This window comes from Equus przewalskii, chromosome 26, assembly GCF_037783145.1.
Source record: "Equus przewalskii isolate Varuska chromosome 26, EquPr2, whole genome shotgun sequence".
Lineage (NCBI taxonomy): Eukaryota > Metazoa > Chordata > Mammalia > Perissodactyla > Equidae > Equus > Equus przewalskii.
Window position 1 is genome coordinate 34,769,581 of NC_091856.1, and position 23,461 is coordinate 34,793,041.

General features: G+C 51.9%; 1 protein-coding gene across 2 annotated transcripts in view; it reads left to right on the forward strand.

Moving 5' to 3' along the window:
- The window catches only part of CFAP77 (cilia and flagella associated protein 77), a 125,425-nt gene that overhangs the window by 69,717 nt on the left and 32,247 nt on the right, over nt 1-23,461 (forward strand). For both annotated transcript variants that reach the window (XM_070595413.1, XM_008524362.2), the window contains 2 exons: nt 1,876-1,975; nt 2,516-2,744. In XM_070595413.1, coding sequence (XP_070451514.1) covers nt 1,876-1,975; nt 2,516-2,744 — 329 coding nt within the window. The remainder of the gene's footprint in view (nt 1-1,875; nt 1,976-2,515; nt 2,745-23,461) is intronic.

Consider the following 23,461-nt stretch of genomic DNA (forward strand, 5'->3'; position numbering starts at 1 on the left):
GTGCTTCCCCTATTAACCCTGCCCCAGTGCACTTGACTGTCATTACTAGTTCAATTGTCCTTTTTGAAAGACAATGAATTTCTTAAGGGCAGGGACTATGTGTCTGCTTGCTCACCTTAGAACTCCCAGCACAGGGCTTGGTACAGAGTAGGTACAAAATAAATATTTGCGGAGTGAAAGAATAAGCAGCCCTCCCACTGGGATGATTTTTGCAGCCTAAGGCTTCACTGTGTTTCCACGGTTCTTGATTCCCACGCAGCCCTCCCTAAAAGCATGGAGACTGAGGCACCCACCTGCTTCCCCACCTACCCCCTCCAAGTGGCAGCCAGCTCCGGAGTCTGTCTGTCTTCCTCTGCCAGTTGGAAGCCTGCCCACATGCACCTGCCCTGGGGGAGGCGGGGCCTTTCCCAGAGAAGTCGCATTTTAATTAAGTTCCCCTGCAGTCACCGCAGAGGCCAGGTCATTTTCATAAACAAATGGGAAGCCAGAGCTTTGTCCGCAGCTCAGAGAGAGCCAGTGTGGAAGGAGTTCAAAACAAACCACCCGAGCAAAGGCCCCGTGCACCTGCCTGGGACTCAGAACTCCGCAGCTCTGCAGGAAGGTCGGGGCCTGGCACTTGAGACGGGAGAGAAGAGGGAGAAAAACGATCAGGCGCTGTGTAGAGAAGAACTGATAGAGCCCCCGAGGAGGCACTTCATTCTCTCATTTGTTCATTCAGTCCCTGTGTACCGGCACCTATTCCATGCTGGGCCCTGGGAAAAAGAGGGGCGACGATAAAGGGGACATATGCGGACTCTCTGCTCCTTCCGCTCAATTTTGCTGTGAACCTAAAACTGCTCTAAAATAAAGCCTATTTTAAAAAGAAAAAGAAAAAGAAATTAACCTCAAAATAAATCCATAAATAAATAAGGACAGACGGAGCACACAGTCTACTGGGGGAGAGAGACATTAAACTGATCATGCAATTAATGACTCAATTACACTACTTTGTAATTTTTAATGGCTTTACTGAGATATAATTCACATATCGTACAATTCACCCATTTAAAATGTACGATCCAATGGCTTTTGGCATAGTCACAGAATCGTGCAGCCATCATCACAATCAATTTTAGAACATTTTCATTACTCCCCAAAGAATCCCCACCCGGTTAGCCATCACCCCCCAATCGTCCCATCCTCTTCCCCCTCCCAGCCACAGGCAACCGCTAATCTGCTTTCTGTCCCTGTGGGTTTGCCTATTCGAGACCTTTCGTGGGAATGAAATCATACAATGAGTGGTCCTTTGTGACTGGCTTCTCCTCTGAGCACCGTCTTGTCAAGGCCCATCCGTGCAGCAGCAGGTGCCACTGTGTAATTTTGAAAGTGCCCTGAAGGTGGAGCTCAGGGCCCTGTGGTGGCGTATAACAAGGAGGCTTGTCTGGACTGAGGGCAACCTGGGAGGGTTTCCCAGAGGAGGAGGTTTTTAACCTGAGGCATTTATTGAGCTCCTATATCACTTATTGGGCACATTTATTTGTGCCCCTAGGAAAGAAGGCAATAGAAGCCATGGCTCCAGCTGTGTAGGAATTTACAATGCCTCCCCTCTCCAGCCGCACACATGCGCCTCCTCCTTCAAGGCCTTGGTGCCGACCAGCCCTGGCTGCGCTCTGCTCTCCTCACTGGCCCCTTAGCACGAGCACAGCGGTCAGGTTCCCAATGCAGCTCAGGCTCCTCTCAGGGACAGCTCTGTTGGCCACACCCTTGTAGCCCTGAAGGTCGCCCACAGGGCGGGGGCAAAGTGGGCCTCCATGACTCGCTGTGGCTGAATTGATTAGAATGCGATGGGAATGAGGTTCCACCCCTCACCTTTGTTCTCTGTCTGTCCCCTAACAGGCTGAACTCGGGAAGCCCCGGGAAAGAAGCTGCAGTCTGCCTGGAATCAATTTTAATTACGGACTCTACATCCGGGGGCTGGATGGAGGGGTCCCCGAAGGTGAGCCGCACGCTTTGGAGCCCGAGGGGGCTGAGCTCTTGACCTACGCTGGCCACTCGGCAGCTGGCCACATCCAGGAGGGAGCCCAGGGGCCTGCCCTGCAGCGCAATTCTGGTGGGAACCACAGATCTGGGCTTGGCCGAGATGGGGAGGACCAAGCAGGGGCCACGTCAGAGGTGTCAGGAAAATAGCAAGGGCCCCAGCCGGTGTGGAACCTTGTCCCCAGGCAACAGACTGTGTACTCTGTGCTGTTTGAGCTGCGAGCACAGAACCAGCACAGAACAGGCTCAGGACCGACCCTCTGGTGGCCCAGAGGAGATCAAGGCCGGGTGAACCCAGCTCCGTGAAGGATGCTGAGGCCCTCTGGAATCCTGGGAGTCCTGACCCCTCCCCCTCCAGGGGCCAAGCAGGGCTGTCCCCCAGCAGGCTCCGGGTTAATGGGAAGGTTGTGTGCCCCAGGTTCTTCTCCGTCAGATGCCACGGATGGCTTTACTTCCCACACTGACTGCCACACCATGGCTCTGTCTCTCTCCCCCTCAGCCATCGGACACTGGAACGTGTTCAAGCAGCAGCCCACCTGCCCCCATGAGCTGACCCGGAATTACATTGCCATGAACCGTGGGGCAGTGAAAGCTGGCCTGGTAACTGCCCGGGAGAATTTCCTCTACCGTCAGCTCAATGACATCCGCATCAGTGACCAAGATGACCGGCGCCTCAAGAAGGAGCCGCCCTCTCTCCCTCCAAATATGACGTTCGGGATCCGGGCTCGGTAAGGTGGCTGGCGCACAAGGCTCCACCCCTCTCCATGGAGCCCAGGGGCAGAGGGACGGTGGTCAATGGTGACTGAATCAGGGAACAACGTGGGAGTATGACCCTCAACTCCAGGGAGGGGCGCCTGATCCAGTCCTGCCAACTAGTGTAACTCACAAACCTTGGTCACAGTGATTAGCTCAGAGGCAGACATGTGAATCGTGTCCCAACTCTGGCATGCATGACAGTCTACAAAAGTAGAATGTGGCTGCCTGTAATCAAATCTCCACTTGAACTGCCTTGATTTTTTTTTAAGGGGAATTTCTTGGCTCACAAGATTTAAAAACCCAGGGGCAGAGCTTCAGGCATAGCTGGATCTAGGCAGTCAGGCAGTGTCACCAGCATTTGGTGTCTCTCTCCACGTCTTGGCTGTGCGTTCCAGTTTTTGCTCCCGTCTCTGACAAGCTTCTTCCTCACTTGGCAAAATGGCCAGGAGAAGTTCCATTCTTACGTCCTATTCTCTTAGTGACCCCAGAAGGAAGGATGTAGGACCTACAGAAGCCTTGAGATTAAGACTCTTTGATCCAACTTTGGTGTCATGTCTATCCCTGAACCAACCACAGTGAGGCGGGATTGTGAAATACGCTGATTGGCCAGTCCTGGGTCACATGTCTGCCTCTGAACCAATCGCCGAGGCCGGGGGGATTCTGCTGCCCTGATTGGCCAGGCCTGATCTCTTGCCCCTCCTTGTAGGGGGCGTGGTTGGAGTCGGTCCCTACAAGCCACAGGAGCTGGTGGTGGAAAAGATGTAGAAATAGGGGTTGTGTTTCCGGAAGGAGAACAGAACAGAACAGCAGGCAAAGCAGTCAACGTCCACTGCAGCAGGGCTTCCTAACCTGTGCTGTGTCAGAGCACAAACTCAAAACCACGACAAAAATTACCGACATTTGCACATGGCACTGTACAAATAAATAGAAGCAGTGCTCTCAGCCAGCAGTGGGCGACCCCGACCCCGGGCCGGACGCCTGTGAATGAGAAGCTCATATCTTGGCCCATCGTCTGTGTGGCAGGCCCCTGCTTGGCCTCATTCAAAGCCACTGACAATCTGTGTGCAGCCTCTTTCCCACCCCAACTGGCTGTTCCTGGACACAGGCCTTCCTTTGGCTCTGCCACCATACATTTTTTTGTGGGTGGTAGTTCCTTCTTTTTTCTAATCATTTTTTATTGTGGTAAAATATACCTAAAATTTACCATTTTTAAGTGTATAGTTCAGGGGCATTTAAGTACCTTCACACTGTTGTGAAACCATCACCACCATCCGTCTCTAGAACTTTTTTCTCATCTCAGACTGAAACTCTGTCCCTCTGTCCTCGTGAAACGCTGACTCTCTATTCCCCTCCCCTCCGCCCCTGGGAACCACCGTTCTCCTTTCTGTCTCTATAAATTTGACTACTCTCGATATCTCATCTAAACAGAATCATGTGATGTTTGCCATTTTGTTTCTGGTTTATTTCATTTACCATCTTGTCTTCAAGGTTCCTCCATGGCGTACGTAGCACGTGTCAGAATTCCTCTCCTTTTTAAGGCTGACTAATATTCCATTGTGTGGATAGACCACATTTTGATTATCCTTTCATCTACTGATGGACATCTGGATTATTTCTGCCTTTTGGCTATTGTGAATAATGCTGCTGGGAACAGGGGTGAACAAATATCTGTTCCAGTGTTTTCAATTCTTTTGGGTCTGCGCCCAGAAGTGGAATTGCTGGGTCATGGGGGAACTCTGTTTCATTTTTCGAGGACCCGCCGTAGTGCTCCCCACAGTGGCTGCCGTCGCTGCTGTCGTACTTTCGTATGCTTTTCCCTCTGCCTTTTCTCAGAATCCTACCTACTTGTTCTTCAAAGTCCAGCTCAGCATCATCTCTTTGGCAAACCTTCCCACCTCCCGTGGCCTCAAATCCTACACACATCTCTCTCCCCAGAAATGCATTTCTATTCACCAGCCCTCAAAACCCGGACTATGACACTAGAGGCGCGTTGGACAGGAACGTCTGGGCTGGATGAATTAATCGTCTGTACCCTGTCCTTCCCCCGCCTTTGAAATAATGCCCCAGTCGGTCCCTCAAAGCCAGGTGTCTCCCCTGACTGCCCCACCCCACTCTTCTGCAGCCCCCAGCATGCGTGCCCTCCTTGCCCTTGTTCTCACAGACCGCCCAGAGCACGGAGGGTCAGAGAGTCCCTGCTGTGCACTGGGTCACTCGATTAGACCATGCTGGTCACCAGTGTCTCAAACACAGCCTGGCATCCAGGAGGAGCCCTGGCCAGGAGTCGGCCTGGAGTTCTAGCCCTAGCCTGGGCCCCACTCTTTTGCCCTGCAGGGCTTCCGTTTCCTCCTCTGCAGCAGGAACTTGGCATTCTGGGATTCGCAGGGTATGTTCCGTCTCCACATCAATTTCATTTCCTTGTCAGTAAAACCCTGTGCAGGACGTAGGCAGGGCTACTCAGCCCGCTGAGGCCGGGAGAGACCAACTGACCTCCCCAAGTTCACACAACTTCTTCACAGCAAGGGTTGGCCTGGATTCTCACCCTAGTGTGCTTATATTCAAAAATACAAAATATTAGAACACATAGGACATTAGCAATCACCTGGTTTGAAGCCCTTATTTAAAGAGTAAAATAAAAGTTCAGAGAGGTGAAGAGACTTTCCCAAGGTCACACAGCAAGTTGTGACCAGCCAAGAGGCAGATCTAGAGCCAGGCTGGTGGACTCCCTCTCCAGTGCTCTTTCTTCTCCCTCTTGCCTCCTTGGGATTGAGGTACAGCATGAACACCCACAGTTTCTGGTCCCTGGGCTGCATTATTCCATATGCAATGGAAAAGCTTAAGTCGGCTGGGCTCAGAAAGGCCATCCATTATCATCTAGCTTTCACTATAAAATCTTAAATTGCTATAAAACTGAGTGGCTACCATTCGGGGGAAGGGCGTGATGAAGAGCTGGCTACATCTTCTGTGATGGTAAATGGGCTTTGCATATGCAAATTGAATGGATTTTAAAATGGTATTTAATGACAATTTTCGTAGCAGACATTAACATTAATTGCACAAAAATGAAAATGCTGCATTAGGTTGCTGTTAGCAGCAAATATCGTGGCCATAAAGCTTTATCTTTATCAACAGCAGCCCTTTCTGATGTGACAGGGCAGCCCAGCAAATTGCAAGCAAAAGGGCTTTTATGGAACAAAAATATCCCCCAAAGCAGGTCCAAATCAGCATCAATTTCGCTTTATTTCTTTGTAAATGGAGGTTAAATGGCTGCTGGAAAAGCTTTTACTGAGATGCCCAACCTGCCTGCACAGCCCCTCAACCTTACAGCAAACACGCAAGAAACGGTTAAAAAGCCATCGGCCCTCCCCATAATGGGGCTATTACTTTAAAGTGATGGCGCCGAGGCCCCTTCTCTAACGATCACCCTTTTCCAGCCTCGAGTGTATTTATTTCTTTACTTTAAAAGCATGTTAAAAACCAAATCCGATTACCCTCGACTACCCGAGGAGCTGCTGGCGTGATTTGGTCCAATAAATGAATCAACAAAGAAACAAACAAGTACCAACCATCTACTCACAACCACAGATGTGTTAAAAACTAAAGTCCCACCTTGGACTAAATACACACAAAGCTCTCCCTAAGCCAGGGGTGCTGCCCAGCGCGGGGGTGGTAAGTGCCGCTCGAGAGAGAGAATTCTGACCCCGGCTGTTCCCCCTGCTCCCCGATATCAAATCCTCTTGCCCTTTGCACGTTTTACAATGGACAAAATAAACAGATGTGTGGGGCAGCACATGGCGCCCTGTGCCCGCCGGGTCAGCCTCTCAGTACCAGGTGGGACCCCAACCCGGGTTTGAGGTTATTCAATTATTTCCTCTGCAGTTAGCGCATTTGGTTCTCAATCCACACCAATTTGTCACAGATTGTCACTAAATCAGAAAAGTACATTTCACTCCGGGAGTCTCTGTGACTAAAAGGACCTGGAGACATAAGCAATTATCTGGATAAGGGGGCCCCAGGGGACACATGGTCACAGGTGGGGGCCACGCCCAAGTCAATCCACTGAGGTGTTTGCTGGGCCCGTGCAGAACTTAAACAAAGTCTGCAGGAGTTGCCACATTTTAAAAGTCAGGAGATTTCATATAAAAACCCGGATTTCCTGCTTCTCTTAAAAAGTCAGAGGCTGGCAACCTGGGGCTGCACTGCTGCCTGGCACCGGGGCGGAGCTGACGGGCAGCGCCCCTTCTAGACAGAATCCACGTGGGCTGCCACCCAGCCCGGCTTCCCTCATTCTCGTTATCTGGGTGGTCCCAGGAGGCACTGAGTTTGCAACCACTGGTATGGATCCCTCAGCCAACTCTGCCTCTTTTTGTCCTCTGATCACGGTAGGGGCCACCACTAACAGAAGCCGCTGCGAACGGAGCTTACATGTGGCAGGTTAATCACTAATTCTAATATCAATCCTATGGGGCAGGTATCATTCCGCTCGCTTCACAGGCCAGGAAAGGGAGGGTGTGGGCCCCACCCGAGGCTGAGGGTGTCAGAGCCTGAATTTGTGCCCATCTGGCTGGTCGGCTTTGAAGGCCACCCCTCTAGGATCAGGCAGCTGGAAAGAGCCCGTGCATTCTTGCCGTACTGTTTCACTGTCCAATCTCAGAAGTCAAGTCAGGGAAGAATTTTAAATTCTCATCACCAGGTGTAAGGCCATCACACAGATCTCAAAGCATGCTGCGACTCAAGGTCCATAAACAGACATGTCTGGAGGCCAGAAATGGAACTATTAAAGAAGGACTTAGTTATTGATGTGTTTTAATGAGTGTTTGCAAATGTTCCCAAGTTCTCAGCACATCTTAATTGTTATTGCTCCTAATTGGTTCAGCATTGTCGATTACGACGAGTCAGGGATGGCGGGGAGGGGAGAAGCAGCGAGAGCTGGGCAGCAGCTGGCGCTCCTGGCAGATTCTGGGCGCCCAGGGCTCTCCCACCATCCTGCCTGGGAGCCCCATCCCACACACAAGGCAAGGATGCTAGCAGGAAGATCCATCACTCAGTCAATGAGCAAACAGCCCCCTGCGTGTCAGTGTCTGACATGGGCCAGATGGAAGGTGGGTAGACCCAGCTTTGAACTAATAATGACAACTATGTATATTGTTACTGTTACATGTCAGACATTGCACTGAGCACTTTAGATGCATCCTCTCCCTAAATAAGCCTGAACAGCCCAGCGAGTATGAGATTGGAATTTTTATATTCCCATCTTACAGAAGAAGAGACAGAGGGTCAGAGCGGTGAAGTCATTTGCCCCAGCTACTCCACAGTGGGATAGGAATTATCTGGTCTGAACACCTGCGATGGTGACCGTGGCACTGATCCACCTGCCTAACAAACACAAGGATAGAAGTGACATGGGTAGAGACGCTACCCAAGCTTTTCCTGCACTAGAGGGGGGCCAACAGAATATCTATATGTTATATAAGACCATCCTGTCCAGATTTTTCTTAGAGCTTTAAACTTAATCTGAACACATCACAAGAGCCCAATGAGCTTCTGTTTTGATGTGTCACTTCCCTTCACGCTCACTTTCAGTGGCTCCCCACTTCCTAATAAATGCCTTGATGGGGCTTCCAGGACCTTCACTATACTGGATGCTCCAGACCTGCTTTTGCTCACCCCAGTATCCCTGGTGCCGATCATGGCGCCCTCAGTAAATATTTGCTGAATGAATGCTTGAGCAAACGGCCACATTGGAATCTGAATGTGAAGCCACAAGCAACGTGCAGTTTCAGTAGACTACTGTCTTCATCTGCCAATTAGTCTAGTCTGGACCCCCTCCAATCCCGGCGCCGAGAGTGTTCAGATCACGGAAAAATCAGAAACACAAGAAAGGCAGGCCCCGCTGCCAGCCCAGCCTTCTGTCTGCAGCTGCTACTCGCCCAGCTATCAGATGCACCATCAGCCCGACACTGACAAATGGGAAGGATGGAGGAAGTTTTACAGGCTGTTAAAAAATGTTTGCTGCCTGACAGGCTTTTTGAATCTCTCTGCCAAGCTGATTTATTTTACAAATTTACAATGGGCCCATCAATCACTCTGGGTTATTTTGTTTCTCCTGGAGCCGATGGCCAAAGTCCAAGCCACCCACCCAAACTCCTATAAAATAATAATAAGCCCCTCCCCGGGCAACTGTCCTGGGGACCCAAGGCAGTTTCTGAATGGAGAGACCAACTCCCGGTTACTGGTGGCTGAAACCTGGCTGAATGAGACTGGGGCTGACCACCAGGGGGAGCATGTGGGTCCGCCAAAGACCCCCTCCTCTTGCCGCTGGCCTGAAATGTACATCCTATAGGCAAACTGCCACCCTCCCCAGACCCCTGTCGCCCACTCCCCCTACCCGCTTCCCGGCCCAATCTGCTCCGTGGCTCTGACCGCAGCTGTAAATAGTTCTCCACTTCCCGCCACTCTTCTCCACTGGACACTCAGGTCCTGCAAGGCAGGGACAACATCAGTTTTGTCCACCACTGTATCATCAGAGCCTAGTACATGGCAGGCACTCATTAAATATTTGTTAGGGAGAAATATGGTCCAGGGCCTTTTAAGGCTTTCAGAGTTATTGGAAGTGAAGAGACAATTTGAGACCCAGAGAGGAGACGGTAAAGTCGGAGATTCCTGTGTTATTTAACAGACCCTGCTGTGTGCTGCTCTGGCTGATGTTGTGAATCAGCATTGTGGCAATGCTGCTTCAGAGTCAATGTGTTCCTTGGCCGCATTAATAGAGATAGCAAGTCCAGAATAAGGGAGGTAGTGACATTTCTGCTCTATTCTGCTGCTCAGGTCACACATGTAGCATCAAGTTAAAAAATGTGGGAGGGAGGTGTGGATGATACATCCAGGGGAAGACCCATGAACAGCAGGGTCTAGAGGGGAGACACTGGGATAACAGGCGGATGCAGGGGAGGGAGATCACTGTGCACAAAGAACAAGACAGGAAATGAGGTCTTCGGAGCTGGATGAGAAAAGAGGCAGATAGTCCTCACTCTCTAAAGACCTGCTATGAGGACAACGGAGGGGCTTTGCCCTTGGGGCTTCAGAGAAGAAAACGAGGACCTGCGTTTGGGCTTGGGGACTGTGCCCGCGGCTGACATCTGCAGGACCGTCATTAAGCAGCGGACAAGAGCAATGCTGAGCACTTTCCATGCATCGTCTCATTAAATCCTCACAGCTCTACAAAATGAGGACTATTACCCCACTTTATAGACGGGAAAGCCAAGGCTCAGAGAGTCACTGGCCCAAGGCCACGCCGCGGGTCAGTTACAGACCCAAGATTTGAGCCACGTCTCCTTCCAGAGCCACTGTCCACAGCCACGGGCTGCCTGCCTCCAGGAGGCACAGCTGGGTCCCGGGTCTCATCCTGAGCTGCGTCCACCACGGTGCAGGCCGCCTGGCACGGAAGTGAGTCCCCCGCAGCCGGATGGTGTCCACCAACCACAGCTACAGCCGTCAACCGCCGGCGCTGACGAGCGCTTACGGGGGGCCTGGCTTTCAACAGAGGGACTCAGTTACTCCTCTCTGCAGCCCGGCCCCTCCATTCACCACAGGGAAACTGAGGCATGGAGAGGTGTGGTTCCTCATCAAGACGTTGCAGGTGAGGAGCGGACCCATGGGATTTGGGTCCAGGCGGTTTCCTCCAGGAACCTCGCACGCAGCAGCTGGAACAGATTCTTGCAGGAGGTGGGGACGCTGGCTGGCACCCCAGCCCTGCGCGTCACTGCGCAGCCAGGGCTGGGGACACCCCAAACTGGATCCAAGGGGTCCCCTCCTCCCGGCGCCAGCTGCTTCCGTGGACCTGATCCACAGGGAGTTTGTCAGAAGGAGCCAGACAGGGAGGTGTAGCAGGGGGAGGTGTTTGGGGGGCCCCATCCTCTCCCCCTTCTCCCTGGAAGCCCAGCCCCCCGGCCCCCAGCTGGGCTGCCCCTGCTCCCTCTTCTGCCACCCCCCAAACTCCCACGGCTCCTTCCTCCACGGTGCTTTGTTGCCAAAGCCCGGAAGGAGACATTTTTCACGCTTTGCCTTCTCTCCCTCCCGGCTCTCCTGCAGCCCAGACAGAGATTTATCCCCAGCCTGAGACTTGTGGTGTTGGAGCGGGCAGAGCTCCGGGATGCACTGATGGGCCCATAATGGATAGGACCGCCGCCCCCCAGGGCCTGTCCCACCCGAAGCCCATCCATCAGGAGCGGCCGGGCGCCGGGGTCAGCGCTAACGAGGCGGCGGCTGGTCCCCTTGGGTCCTCCCCTCCAGCCTTTGATTTTTCATGAACTGGCCTCCCTGAGCGGGCACATCAGTAAGCAAAGACGTGGGGCGTGGGCTCGGTGTCCGGCCGGCCCACCGGCCCCTTCTCGCCTCCACAGCCTCCAGTCTTGACACAGTCAGAGGGGTTTCTGGGGTGCGGCTGCTTCTGCCCCTCTGGTGACACAGGGCACGGTACTGTCGGGAGCCAGCCAGCTGCCCCTGGTGTGGCGTGAAGAGCCAGGCCACTGGCCTGACATTTCCCCCACATTGTGCTGGGTGCAGGACCCGAAAGAATTCATAGAATGAGTGTGTGGCACCAGGAACGGTTCAGGGCCGCGCTCCGCCCCTTCTCCTTCGGAGGCGGCGGTTCATGCCTGAAACCCTAGAGCCTGCAATCATCGTGATTAATATTAACACCAGCTCCGGTTTCTGCAGCTCCTGTGGAGCGGGGCACGGGGATGGGCGCTCCAAGCACATCTCCTCATGTGACCCTCAGAACGACCCTTTAGGTAGCAACTCCCTTATCCCCGTTTTACAGGCAGAAACCAAGGCCCAGAGACACTTGTCCACCATCACATGGCGGGAACGTGGTCGTGCTAGGATTCGATCTCAGAGGCCATGTCCGTTCCCTCCGTCCTGTGCTGTGTGTTCATTTAGTGCCCGCCTGGCCTAGCCTTATGCTGGGTGAGAGGGAATGAGACTGAAAATAAACCGGCAGAAACAGCGTAGCAGCACAGGGCGTGTTGCTTCTGGGCAGGCAGAGGGGGCAGGACAGGGACACGGGGAGACTGCGTCATGCCTGGTCTTGCTCACTGCCGTTTCCCCAGCACCTAGCACGTGCCAGGTGCTCAATACACACAGCAGGTGCTCAATAAATGCTTGTTGAGTGACTGCATGAGAAAGAATAGACAGCTTGATTGTGATCCATGCCAATGTTGGAAACAGCCAATATTCTAACGCTGAAGACACAGGAGACGACCAGCTCCTCCCTGGGTATGGACCTGCTGGGCGCTGAGCTTAGTTTCCTGGGACTTAGAACAGCAGAAACTTATTCCCTCATAATGTGGAGCGCGGAGGTCCAAAATCAAGGTGTCACACGGCCGCACTCCCTCTGAGGGCTCGAGGGAAGGGTCCTTCCTGCCTCCTCCAGCTCCTGGTGGCCCCAGGCATTCCTTGGCTTGTGGCTGCATCTCTCCAGTCCCCACCTCGGCGCTCACATGGCCTCTTCTCTGTGCATCTGTGTCTCCGCTCTTGTCTAATGAAGACACTTGGCGCTGGATTAAGGACTCACGTGAATAAGCCGGGGCGGTCTGATCTCAAGGTCCTTAACATAATTACATCTGCAAAGAATTCCTTTTCCAAACAAGGTCCCATTCACAGGCTCAGGGGGTTAGAACGAGGACATATCCCTTGGGGGGCCACTCACCATTCACCCCGCTACAATCATCAAAGCATCTTAGAGCCAGAAAGTTCTGTATTGGAGATGTCATTGGGTTTTGAGAAAACTACCTTTAGTATTATTATTTTATGACGGCCGCCCCTTCCGTCTTTTTACAGGTTGCCCATTATGATTTTGTGAAAAATGTGGAAGTGGTTTGTAATCAGCTGAGAATTGTAATCAGCCAAACGAGGAGAGGCATAAACGCTTTTCCCAGGAGCAAACATTTTTGCCGATCGTTTCTTTTTGTGTTTGTGAGGAAACTCTCCAAAAAATAGGAACGTTCGGAAGCTACGTGACTCACTCCTGTGAACCCACGACTGGGATTAACAGAGGTTACCCCCTGGCTGTATTTGCTTCTGATCCTTTTTATTATTATTAAAGAAGTGAAATAGAACAAATACAGCTTGGAGCCCCTTGTCCTGGCTTCCCAGCCCCACGCCCTCCCCTCTGGCCCCCAAGGACCATCCTGAGACTGGACTGTGACGCTTTCTACCCAGGTTTCCATGTTTTCGCTCTACTGTTAGACATCTGTAAATAATGCGTGTCATTTAGTGCAGTTTCATACCTTGTGTATCACTTTGTGTGGCGACTTGCTTATTTCCCTCCACAAATGTCACTCTGGGCCGCTGTCTGAATCGCCCCCCGAGAGCATGTCCATCTCCCACCGCAGGACATCCAGGTCGCTTCCCATTTCCTGGGTGACGGTGAGGAGCCCTGGACGCCCTCCACCTGTGTGCAAGATGGTCAGGGCTGTGTCCACAAGCAGGGTTGCTCCTCAGCGGATGCTGGACGCCCCCCCTGTTCTCCCAGCTCTCTCTACCTCCCCCGTCCCCCCCAGCAGGTGGCCCCATCTGATGCTCACCCCTTCCCCGGATGCCAGCATCCCCTGCATGGTAGATTCCTGAGTGGCCCAGAGGATATTTCACGGTCAGCCAAGTCCACGCGGCTTTGTTGAGCCTCTGGGGGCGCTCAAGCCACGGCCAGCTGTGCCTGGAGCGGAGGGCACATCTTGGGTGCACAGGGAGAGCTCCCAAATTTCAGGCGCAGGCACTCAAGGTCAGGAGAAGCTTCCTGAAAGCCTGTCCGGCTCTGCTGCCCGTCCTGCCGCCCTGGGCGCCTGTGCGGGGCGGGGGAACTGCTAATTGAATTCACCCTTGTGAAAAATGTTAACAAATTGCAAATGACCTCTTCGACAGATTCGGAGTCAGGAGTGTGCTAGCCAAGACTCCCTCCTCTGTCATTAGCTTTTATGTTGGATCCACAAACAATTAAAAAATAACCACGAGCCCAGAGGTCCTCTTCTCTAATTAGCTCTAAGAGTCCTGCCTGGGAGAGAGGATGCGCCTCAATTACCACCCCTTCCTCCAGGCTCGTTAGGAGAGACAGCCCCCGGGCCAGGGAGGGACAATTAAGGAAAAGGCGGTGGGAGATGAGGGGACCAACGGCTGCGGGGGTCCACTGGGGCCAGAGCTGGCTGGCCAGCCCACCTCAGAGAGGGTGCTGGTGGCCACCTCGTTGGAGGGTCCTCTGCAGACAAAGGCTCAGAGCTCTAATCCCCGAAGGTGCCCAGACCCTGGGGGCCAGGCTCACCTAGGGGCGGGGGAATGCGGCCTGGGTAAATGCAGATGCCCAGGCCCCGGCCCGGGGCCAGAGGGTCAGAACAGCTGATGCTGGGGCCCAGGCATCTCTACTTTCAATAAGCTCTCGGGGCAATTCTTATTCATCCCCAGGATTGAGAGTCTCTGGCCTCAACAGGATGAGGGGAGGAGAGACTATTAAAATGCCACTTCTGGTCCAGGCCAGGGCTGTGTCTCCCGGCTCCGGGGCATTTGGATCTGAGGGTGGGCACCCTCCTCCTCAGGGCTGTAGGAGGACTTCCGGGGGCCCTGGGCACCTTGCCTTCGTGAGCCCTTTCCTCCATAAAAAATAATAATAATAATTAAAAATATTTTATGGCTGTGCTGGTATAAAGATGAACATAATCCAGTCTGGATAATTTTTATTTTTTTCTTCTGATTTTAAAATAAATTAAAACGTTTTCTTGGGCCCCTAAGAGTGTCTTGGAGCCCCGGCCCCATGGCCCCTGGACAAGATGTTCCTTTCAGGGCTTGTTGCCACCTCCTCCTCTAAGGGAGTTTCCTCTCTGCTCCCGCCCTCCCGCCCCTGCCAGCCCCCTTCCGAAGGGAGCAGAGATGATGGCAGAGAGGAGAGAAAACTCGCCTTCAAGCCTGAAGACTCCAGACTCAGCACAGTGCTCTCCCGCCCCTGTGTTGAGGGACTTTGGGCACATCACTTAGAATCTCCATGGGTCTCCATTTCTCCCTCTGCCAGTGGGATTAATACTTCCTTCTCCTGTGTCAGAAGAAATGGAGTGAATTCATCAGTAAAGAGTTCTTGAGCTCTTGGGAAGAAAGCGAGACACAAGTATTTTTGTTATTTAAGAGGTATAGAGTCAGGGCTGCAATTGCACATGGCTGCAGAGGCCTGGAAGGTAAAAGGGTAAAAGCTGGCCCTGTGTAAGGCAATAGGGAGTGGTGGGGACTGCGTCAAACTAAAGCACATGCCTGGTCTAAGGGCAGCAGCTCCATCCAGTTATTGATGTGTGGGACTGAGGGCCTACTGTTACCAGATAATCTAATGCCTCATTAAGGAAAGCCAGACATTTGGATCTTTACATGAATTCTTCTGATTTTTAAAAAGATAATTTTTTTAAAAAAATAGTAAAAACAAGAGTTTTTAAATGCTACAGGCCAAACTAAGGATGTCCGCGGGCCAGGCATAGCCTAGAGTCTGCTATTTGCAACCACATTCATCCAGTATTGCCAGATATGGGTCCTGTGGAAGTTATTTCATCTCCTTGAACTCTTTATCGATAGTTTAATGTCAATAGTTCTTTATCAAATAGATTTTTTATCAGTAAAATAGGGGGTAACATAGTTCCTATTAGTAGGGTTTTTGTAAGGATGAAATGAGCGGTCCCTGGCACAGGGGGCAGCGTGGGGGGGGGGGTTACAAAAGGGCACAGGAGGGGTCCTTCCTCGATGCAGCTGCGTGGTCTCTCGACTACGGTGGCGGGTGCACAAACCTACACTGTGATAAAATCACGGAGAAATAAATACACGTACAGATGAGTGCGACTAAGTTTGGAGAAATCTGATTAAGATGGGTGAATGGTCTCAACGTCAACATCCTGCTTGTGATTTCGTTCTGGAGTTTTGTAAGATGTTTCCATTGGAGGAAACTGGGTAGGCGGTACACGGGATCTCTCTGCACTGCTTCTTACAGCTACACAGGAGTCTACAAGCATCTCAATAAAAATTTCAATTAAAGGCAAAAAAAAATGGATTTAGCAGTAGCTTTGGTACCATGTGGGCAATGTTAGTCTGAACCGCTTATTAGAAGAAACAGCAGTGCAAATTTAGTGCTCAGTAAATGGTCATCGAAGTCACTTGACGGTCGGACAGATGAGCCCATCCAGGCAGCCTCAGGTCAGGAGAAGGGAAGGCACCCGAGCGTGGACATGCGCTGCTCCGCGCTGTCTGAGAAAGCAAGGGCGTCCTTCAGGAAGCCACTCGGCGCTGAGGCACACCTCGGGCAGATGGAAGAAAAGTTAGGTCTCAGTGGATGGTGCCACTGTTGGGTGTCCCCCGCGGGTTCTCTTTTGATTTAGGACCTCCAAGAGAGGCCTGGCCCTCCAGCCTTTTTTCTTCTCCAAAACCAGACCCTCCACGGTCTGCGGTGTGCCCTGAATTTCATGCCCAGCCAAGGAGGTGCAGCCGATCCCTGAGGCCCCTGTCTGCTCCTGCAGCCCTGGAGGCCGGCGGGCGCCAGCACCTCCCCTGCCCCCTGGGAGAAGCAGACCGGTGCTGGCACATTAGAGATGGATTTTAATTTCATTTTAACAAAATAGCTGTCTCCACTGGAAGAAGCATCAAGCGCCAGGTAAGGCCCCGTCTTGAGCGGAATCACGTTGAACAGACCTCCGTGCTGTCATTGATTTTCCAGGAAGAAAAAAATTGCCTCTGGCTACTAAACCGAATTAGTAGTCACTGATGACCAATTATTTTAGCCCGCTGTGAACGGAGAGCCGTACTAAAATCCGGTTTGTCAGACCCAAGGCTCCCTTCTCAAACAGCTTTCAACAAATGTGTACCTCCAGTCCCTCAGAAGGTTCCTACCGCCTCCTCTCCTCAGCCAAGCTCTCCAGCTCCGAAAGTTTTAATGAGCAGCGAAGACGAAGATGGGTTGCCATGAAAGGGGCCCCCTCTAATCCGCAGAGCAGTCTTCGGCAGAGAGGAGCGCACTGGCAAATCAGAGCTGTCAGCCCTCACCCCCCCCACGCACAAAGTGTCAGCCTAATGTTTGCAAATGATAATTTCCATTTCCCTTGCTCGTCCCCGGCGCCTTCATCCCAGATCAACCCCTGGTCTGGGGTATCAATCGCGAAGCAGTGAAGACGGATTTGATTGAACTAATTTGAAGTTTCTTGCAGGCCTACCCCGACGAGGAGGTGATTTCATTTCATTTTATTCCCCATTTTCCGCTTTATTAGACTGAGTTTTGACACAGTTTTGTGGTTAGTGGGAACGTCAGGGTGATGAGGAACTCTTCCAAGAGGTTCCTGCCAGGTTATCGGCAAATTTGTCAAAGTCCCCGGTGGTCAGCCGTCGTTGACCGGCTTTGCTCAGAAAGAGCGAAAACCCTAAGCTTGAGGGCCTCAGACCTCTCGGGATGGGGCCACCAGGGAGTCAAGACGAATCAGACTTTTTGTGTAGAGGAAACACTGCCAGAGAAGTCCAGGGAAGCAAAGCGTAGAAAAACACGGTTTAACTCGACCATCGTCTGGGCACAGAGCAGGCCCAGCGGTGAGACCACCTGGACAAAGATGACTGAATCCCCCGGACCCACTTTGGGGTCGCTGAGCGCACTGACGAACCATCGGGAGAGAGAATCTTTAGATGGGGACCCTGGCTCTGCTGCCCGGCCGCCCTGTGTCTGTGAGTAAACCGCAGCAAGTTGCCTAATTTATCTGAGCCTCAGTTTCCCCATCTGAAAGCGGGAATGTTCATGCTCACTTTCCGAGTTATGAGGAATCAATGAGACGGCAGCCGGAGCGCTCAGCAGCGGGCTCAGTGTAGTAAGTGCCCGTTGAGCCGGAAGGCACTTTTAAATCGCTGAGATTCCCCAGTGCCCATCAGGCCACTCTGGGGCTGGGAGGCTCGGTGCCAGCCAGGCCTGGTTTCCTGTCTTTGTTCGTGACCATCCCTCTGTCTGGAGTCCGATGTTTCACTTCCCTGCCCGGCCACCTTGTGCTCATCCTCAAAGCCCTGTCAAATGCCTCAGAGCGGACTTTCCCCCATCCCACGCTCTTGCTGAATTAACCGTTCTGTCCTCTGGGCTCCAATAGCTGTCTACACTGGTGCTTAGCCCTGCAGGGGGCAGGGCTGAAAAGTGGATCCACCCACAGGCTCCTGACATAAATGCAATAGTCATTCACCGGCTTTGTGGTCTTGGGCAAGACCATGAACTTCTCTGGGCCTCTGATTTCTCATCTGAGAAATGGGGGTTTTACTCTCTCTCTACAGTTGTCCTAAGGACCGAGGAGGAGGCAGGGGGCGTGAGCTGTGGTGATTATCACTATTTCTCTGCATGCCCTGTGACCTCAGAGACCACATCCCCACAGCTCATGGAGCCCGGCCCGTTACGGGGAGCTCCTGGGCGGGTCAGATGGATGAGCGGACGAATAAGCAAGTGAACCCAGAGTTGAGATCTCATTCACAGGATGGGGAGCGCTCTGCTGTGTTTTTCCTCCCCCTGGAAAGGCCTCAGATCCCCAAATCCTGTACCCTTCCTCTCATCACAGACTATTTCGCTCCACCACCACAGCAACAGTTCTGAAGTGTGGCTGTCATCATGCCCCTCCCCTCTCCTCTTCCCCCAAAACCATCCATATCTCCCTAGTACTTTCATGAAGACCTTCCTCTGTTATGACTCCTGCCTTGGCTATTTTCTCCTCAATCTGTCTACTTAGTTTCGTGTTGAGGTGTAATTTACGGACAATGAAAGGGTTCATATACAATTTGATGAGTTTTGACAAATTTATACATCTGAGTATCCAATGAAGATATAGCACATTTCCATCACTCCAAAAGTCCCTGGAGCCCCTTTTTGGTCAGTCCCTTCCTCCACCTCCAGGAGGACCCCCACCCTGACCAAGCTCCCCAGCTCTGGTGTGGACCTGGTCCAATTCCTCCTGCCCTCCTGGCCCAGCAGCTCCTCCCCAGATGTCTGTGTACGGCCAGCCTTCTGTTCCTCTCCCTCTGGGCCCCAGAGAGCCTCCCAGCAGCCCCCACCCCCACCTCAACCCCAGTGCTCCAGGACCCTCCCAGCACCACATGGAAGCGCAGGCTTCGACGAGCCCGAATCACTTTCGAACATGGTTTTAAAGATGCATAATGAATGGGTCTGACAGTCCCAGAGTTCCCTGGCTGGACGGGCTCCCAGAGGACCCCTTGTCCAGACTCTCCCTTCATGAATCCCCTCACTCATCCTCAGTTAGGAACACTGCCCCGTGTCGCCCGCCCTGTGTTCTCAGGGTGACTGCCATTGTTGCCCCTTTTGGGATCCAGGATCCGCTCCGACACGCTGACTTTAGTAACTAAGCCCCTGGTGACTGGTGACGGAGAGAGAGGAATCAGGAGGCCCAGGGGCTTGTCCTCAGTGCCTGCACCCTTTCTGCAGGACGTCAGGGCCCCTGCAGCCGTCACTAGGAAGGTTCCCTCATTTCTTCCGGAGACCCCCGCCTTGGGCGGTGAGTGGAGGAAGTCAGCCATCCTGGGAAAAGGGTCTTTAAAGGAAGAGGCACTGGGATCCCAGGGCCGCTCAGCCCGTCTACAAAGCACAGACTGCCCAGGCCGGGAGACGAGCAGGGAGCAACCCCGCCTCGGGCCCTGTTCCACGGAGCTGAGAGCCTACTGGGGAGGTGGACATGGACTCAAGCGCTGTGAAAAATTTCAAAAAGGCCTTGGAAGGCGCAGAGTGCCGGGCCCGCAAGTCACCAGAGCTGAGGAGGTCTCGGGAGGGGCCTGGGGCAGGCGTGGGGGCGTCTCACTTAAGCTGAGACCCAGAGGAGGTGAGGGGGAGAGCCACAGGAAGGTAAGGAGGGGCCCCGGAGGACACCAGGCGCAGTCAGGGCTCTGGAGGAAGTGGGGTCCTGGGCTGTGCTGGTCTGGGAGGAGGCATGAGACCGGTGGGATCTAGGGGATGGGGCAGGGCCTTTGAAACATGTGCCCCACACCCCAAGGGCAAGGAGAGACCACCGGTGGATGCTGAGGAAGACAGGACCAGATGTGCTTTGTTAAAAAGCCTCAGCCTTGGCTGGCCCGGTGGCCAAGTGGTTAAGTTCCTGTGCTCCGCTTTGGTGGCCCAGGGTCTTGACAGTTTGGATCCTGGGCGCGGACATGGCACCGCTCCTTGGGTCACATGCCACAACCAGAAGGACCCACAACTAGAATATACAACTATGTACTGGGTGGCTTTGGGGAGAAGAAAAAAAAATTGGCAGCAGATGTTAGTTCGGGGCCAATCTTCAAGGAAAAAAAAAGCCTGAGCTCTGGTGTAGAGGGGTGGGGCAGAGACAGGGAGCCGGGCCTGTTACAGGGTCTGGTGAGAGAGGACAGTACCTAGGAAGGCCTGGGGTCCTGAGGGAGAGTAGCCAGGCCCCCTGGGCTTGGCCTCTGTGGGCAGTCTGCTCGCTGGAGGTCCCCTCCAGCCTTTGCAGAAATCGATTCACCTTCTCTTGGCTGCAGATGCTGTAGCCAGAGGGGTAGGAGTCCAGGCTTTGCTGCTGGAGTGTGCTGTGTGACCCTGGCCAGCCATTTGACCTCTCTGGGCCTCAGCTTCCCCACTCCCACCTTTCCCACCTCATTTAGTGAGGATAAATAATTAAGACCTTCTGTGTGAACCCCCTCCAGCTCCTCAAAAGAAAGCTGCCGATATGTCGGCTATAATTGTGACCACAGGGGCTCTCAGCCTGTGGCAAAAATCATTCGTTCTGGGATGGGAAAAATGCCTTTTTTTCATTATAAAGAACTACATTGACTTTTAAAAAAACTGAATGTGTTTTAAGCTGGCAGCAAAAAACAGTTGCAGAAGAAAATAAGAAAAATGGCTCCTAAAGTTGCGTCCTCCAGGGTCAGGCACACAGGGAGATGCTGAAGCCCCACTTGAGAGCGTGCAGGGCTGGGCTCTCGCCAAGGGCCTCCCCTGGCTCCCGAAGGCCCAGCCACCCTCCGCGGCTTGTGGTGGAAAGGCTGAAAATAAACCGTGCAGAGAGTGCTGGTCTGACGTCCACAGCACCGTGTGGTGAGGGGCAGCTTGTGACCTCACGCTGAACCTGGGGACCTGGATGCATCACCCCCATTGCTGACTGTGAGGTCCGGCTGAATCACATGACCTCTCAGACTTGGGTTTCTTTTTTTTTTTGCTTTCCTTGTTGCAAAAGAGTCGTAAAACACCAGTAAGTAGACTGGAAGGGGAAGGTCCCCTTGCCCCCCGCAGCATGTCTGCCCCCCCACCCCAGGACAAGTCCTTTTTCCATCCACTCACACCTGTGTCGATACCCCTGCACATATAAGACTTTCTCCCCCCAACTTGTTTTTTTATACTTGACGTATGTCTTGGAGATCTTTCTGGGTCGTTACACGGATGGCCACTCTAATCTGTTTGGCAGCTGTATAATATTTCCTAAATATATCCTGCCATCGCTTTATAAATGTGACCAGTACAGTGAACAAGTGGGAGCTGTACGGGAATTCTAGAGCATCGTGTCCTCGCCCTGTTCAAACCCACTCTGAGGGTCAACTTCGTGCCCGGCCCCTTTCCCAGGGAAAATCTCAGACCTCCCAGGCTGTTCTGCTCACTCCCGATGACAAAAGACCATCTCAGCGCGCCCGTTAATATGTCCAATCCAGCATAACCATCAAGACTTCCAGCTTCGTTGGGAGAAAAGCTCCTTTCCTCCCCCAGCTAGAAGCTCAGTGGGAAGAGGGAGAGTGAGCTGTTCTCTGTGATCCCCCCCCAATTCCTTGGCTCCAGGGTGGGCAGCGGGCTGACAATAGGACCTTCGGTTCTTAATACATTTCCTGATTTCATCTGGTAACACGTCATTTAGCATTCTTTCATTTGCTCTTCTAAGTGAGACTGGCCGATAGTGTATACCTTCTCCTTGTCTCGGTTTGGGGTTATAAAGTGATTTGGGAAGCTTTAGAAAAAGTTCTGGAAAGCCCTGGAATCCTGTCTGCAGCGAGGTTGTGAGAACTCATGTGCGAGAACATTCGGACCTGGTACTCATGGCTCTATTAACGTTTCTATATGTACTTAGTCAACTTTGATCTTTTATATTTTTCTAGACAAATCACCCATTTTGCTTTGGTTTTCACATTTATTAGGATAAAGTTATACATAATATTCTCTTATAATTAAAAAAAATCTTACTTGCACTCAAGAGAAGCTTCAGGTTTTGTGCGACCTGGAGCTTATTCAAGTTTGGGGCCCTCTTTAAGAAAAAAAAACCTGGGGCCGGCCCCGTGGCCAAGTGGTTAGGTTCACACGCTCCACTGTGGTGGCCTAGGGTTTTGCCAGTTCGGATCCTGGGCGCAGACATGGCACCGCTCATGAGGCCATGCTGAGGCAGCATCCCACATGCCACAACCAGAAGGACCCACAACTAAAAAGTTACCACTATGTACCAGGGGACTTTGGGGAGAAAAAGGAAAAATAAAATCTTTAAAAAAAATTTTTGTTAATTAAAAAAAAAAACAAACTCAAAATCCTGACTACAAGTTTGGCACAAAACTGAAAATTTAATTAGAATGAGAAAATAAATCAGAACAAATTACAAATATAAATAAGCTGACAAATACCACAAGCCACAAGATCCAGAAAATTGAAACATTGAAAAAGATCAATTGCCTGACACACCCCATATTCATTTCTCCCTCTACATTTTTGGGTTCCACACTCTTTGATTACCTCTTCGTACGACAGTAATCTTGTAATATTTTTCCATAAAGCAGAAAGCTATTTCAGTTTTTCCTCTAGCATGCTTGATGGCCTTTTAAAAAATATTTCACTTTGAAATAATAATAGAGTCACAAGAAGTTGTGACACTAGTACAGAGAATTCCTGCGTGTTCCTTGCCTGGTTTCCCCCAACGATAAAATCTTCCACAGCTACAGCGCGACACCAAAACTAAAAACTGACATCCTACGATACACACACTTCGTTCGGCTTTCACCACTTTTAGATGTACTCTTGTGTGTGCATGTGTGTGTGTATTTAGTTCTATGCAAATTTATCACATGTACACATTTGTGTAACACAATCAAGATACAGAATGGTTCTATCACCTCAAAGATCTCGCTCATACCACCTCATAGTGACCTCCCACCTGCCACTCCGTAATCCCTGGAAAATTCCAAAATATCACATGTATGGAATCATTCAGTATGTAACCTCTTGAGATGGTTTTTTTCACCCAGCGTCGTGGCCTTTCGATGCATCCAAGTTGTGCATGTCGATAGTTCGCTCCTCTTTGCTGTTGAGCAGAGCGCCATAGTATGGAGGGACCACAGCTGGTTCAACAGTTCTCCCACTGAAGGACCCAGTTTGGAGCCATTACAATAATTCTGCTACGAACATATATGTACAGACACAGACATAAGTTCGTAAGACCTAAGACCTACTTTGTGTAGACATAAGTTGCCATTTCTCTGGAATAAATGCCCAGGAGTGCAATTGCTGGGCCGTATGGTAAGTGTATGTTTAGTTTTTTAAGAAACCGTCAAACTCTTTTCCAGAGCGGCTATACCATTTTACACCCCACCAGCAATGTCTGAGAGGTCAGTTTCTCTGCATCCTCACCAGCATTCGATATCGTCACTATTTCTCATTTTAGCTGTCATCGTG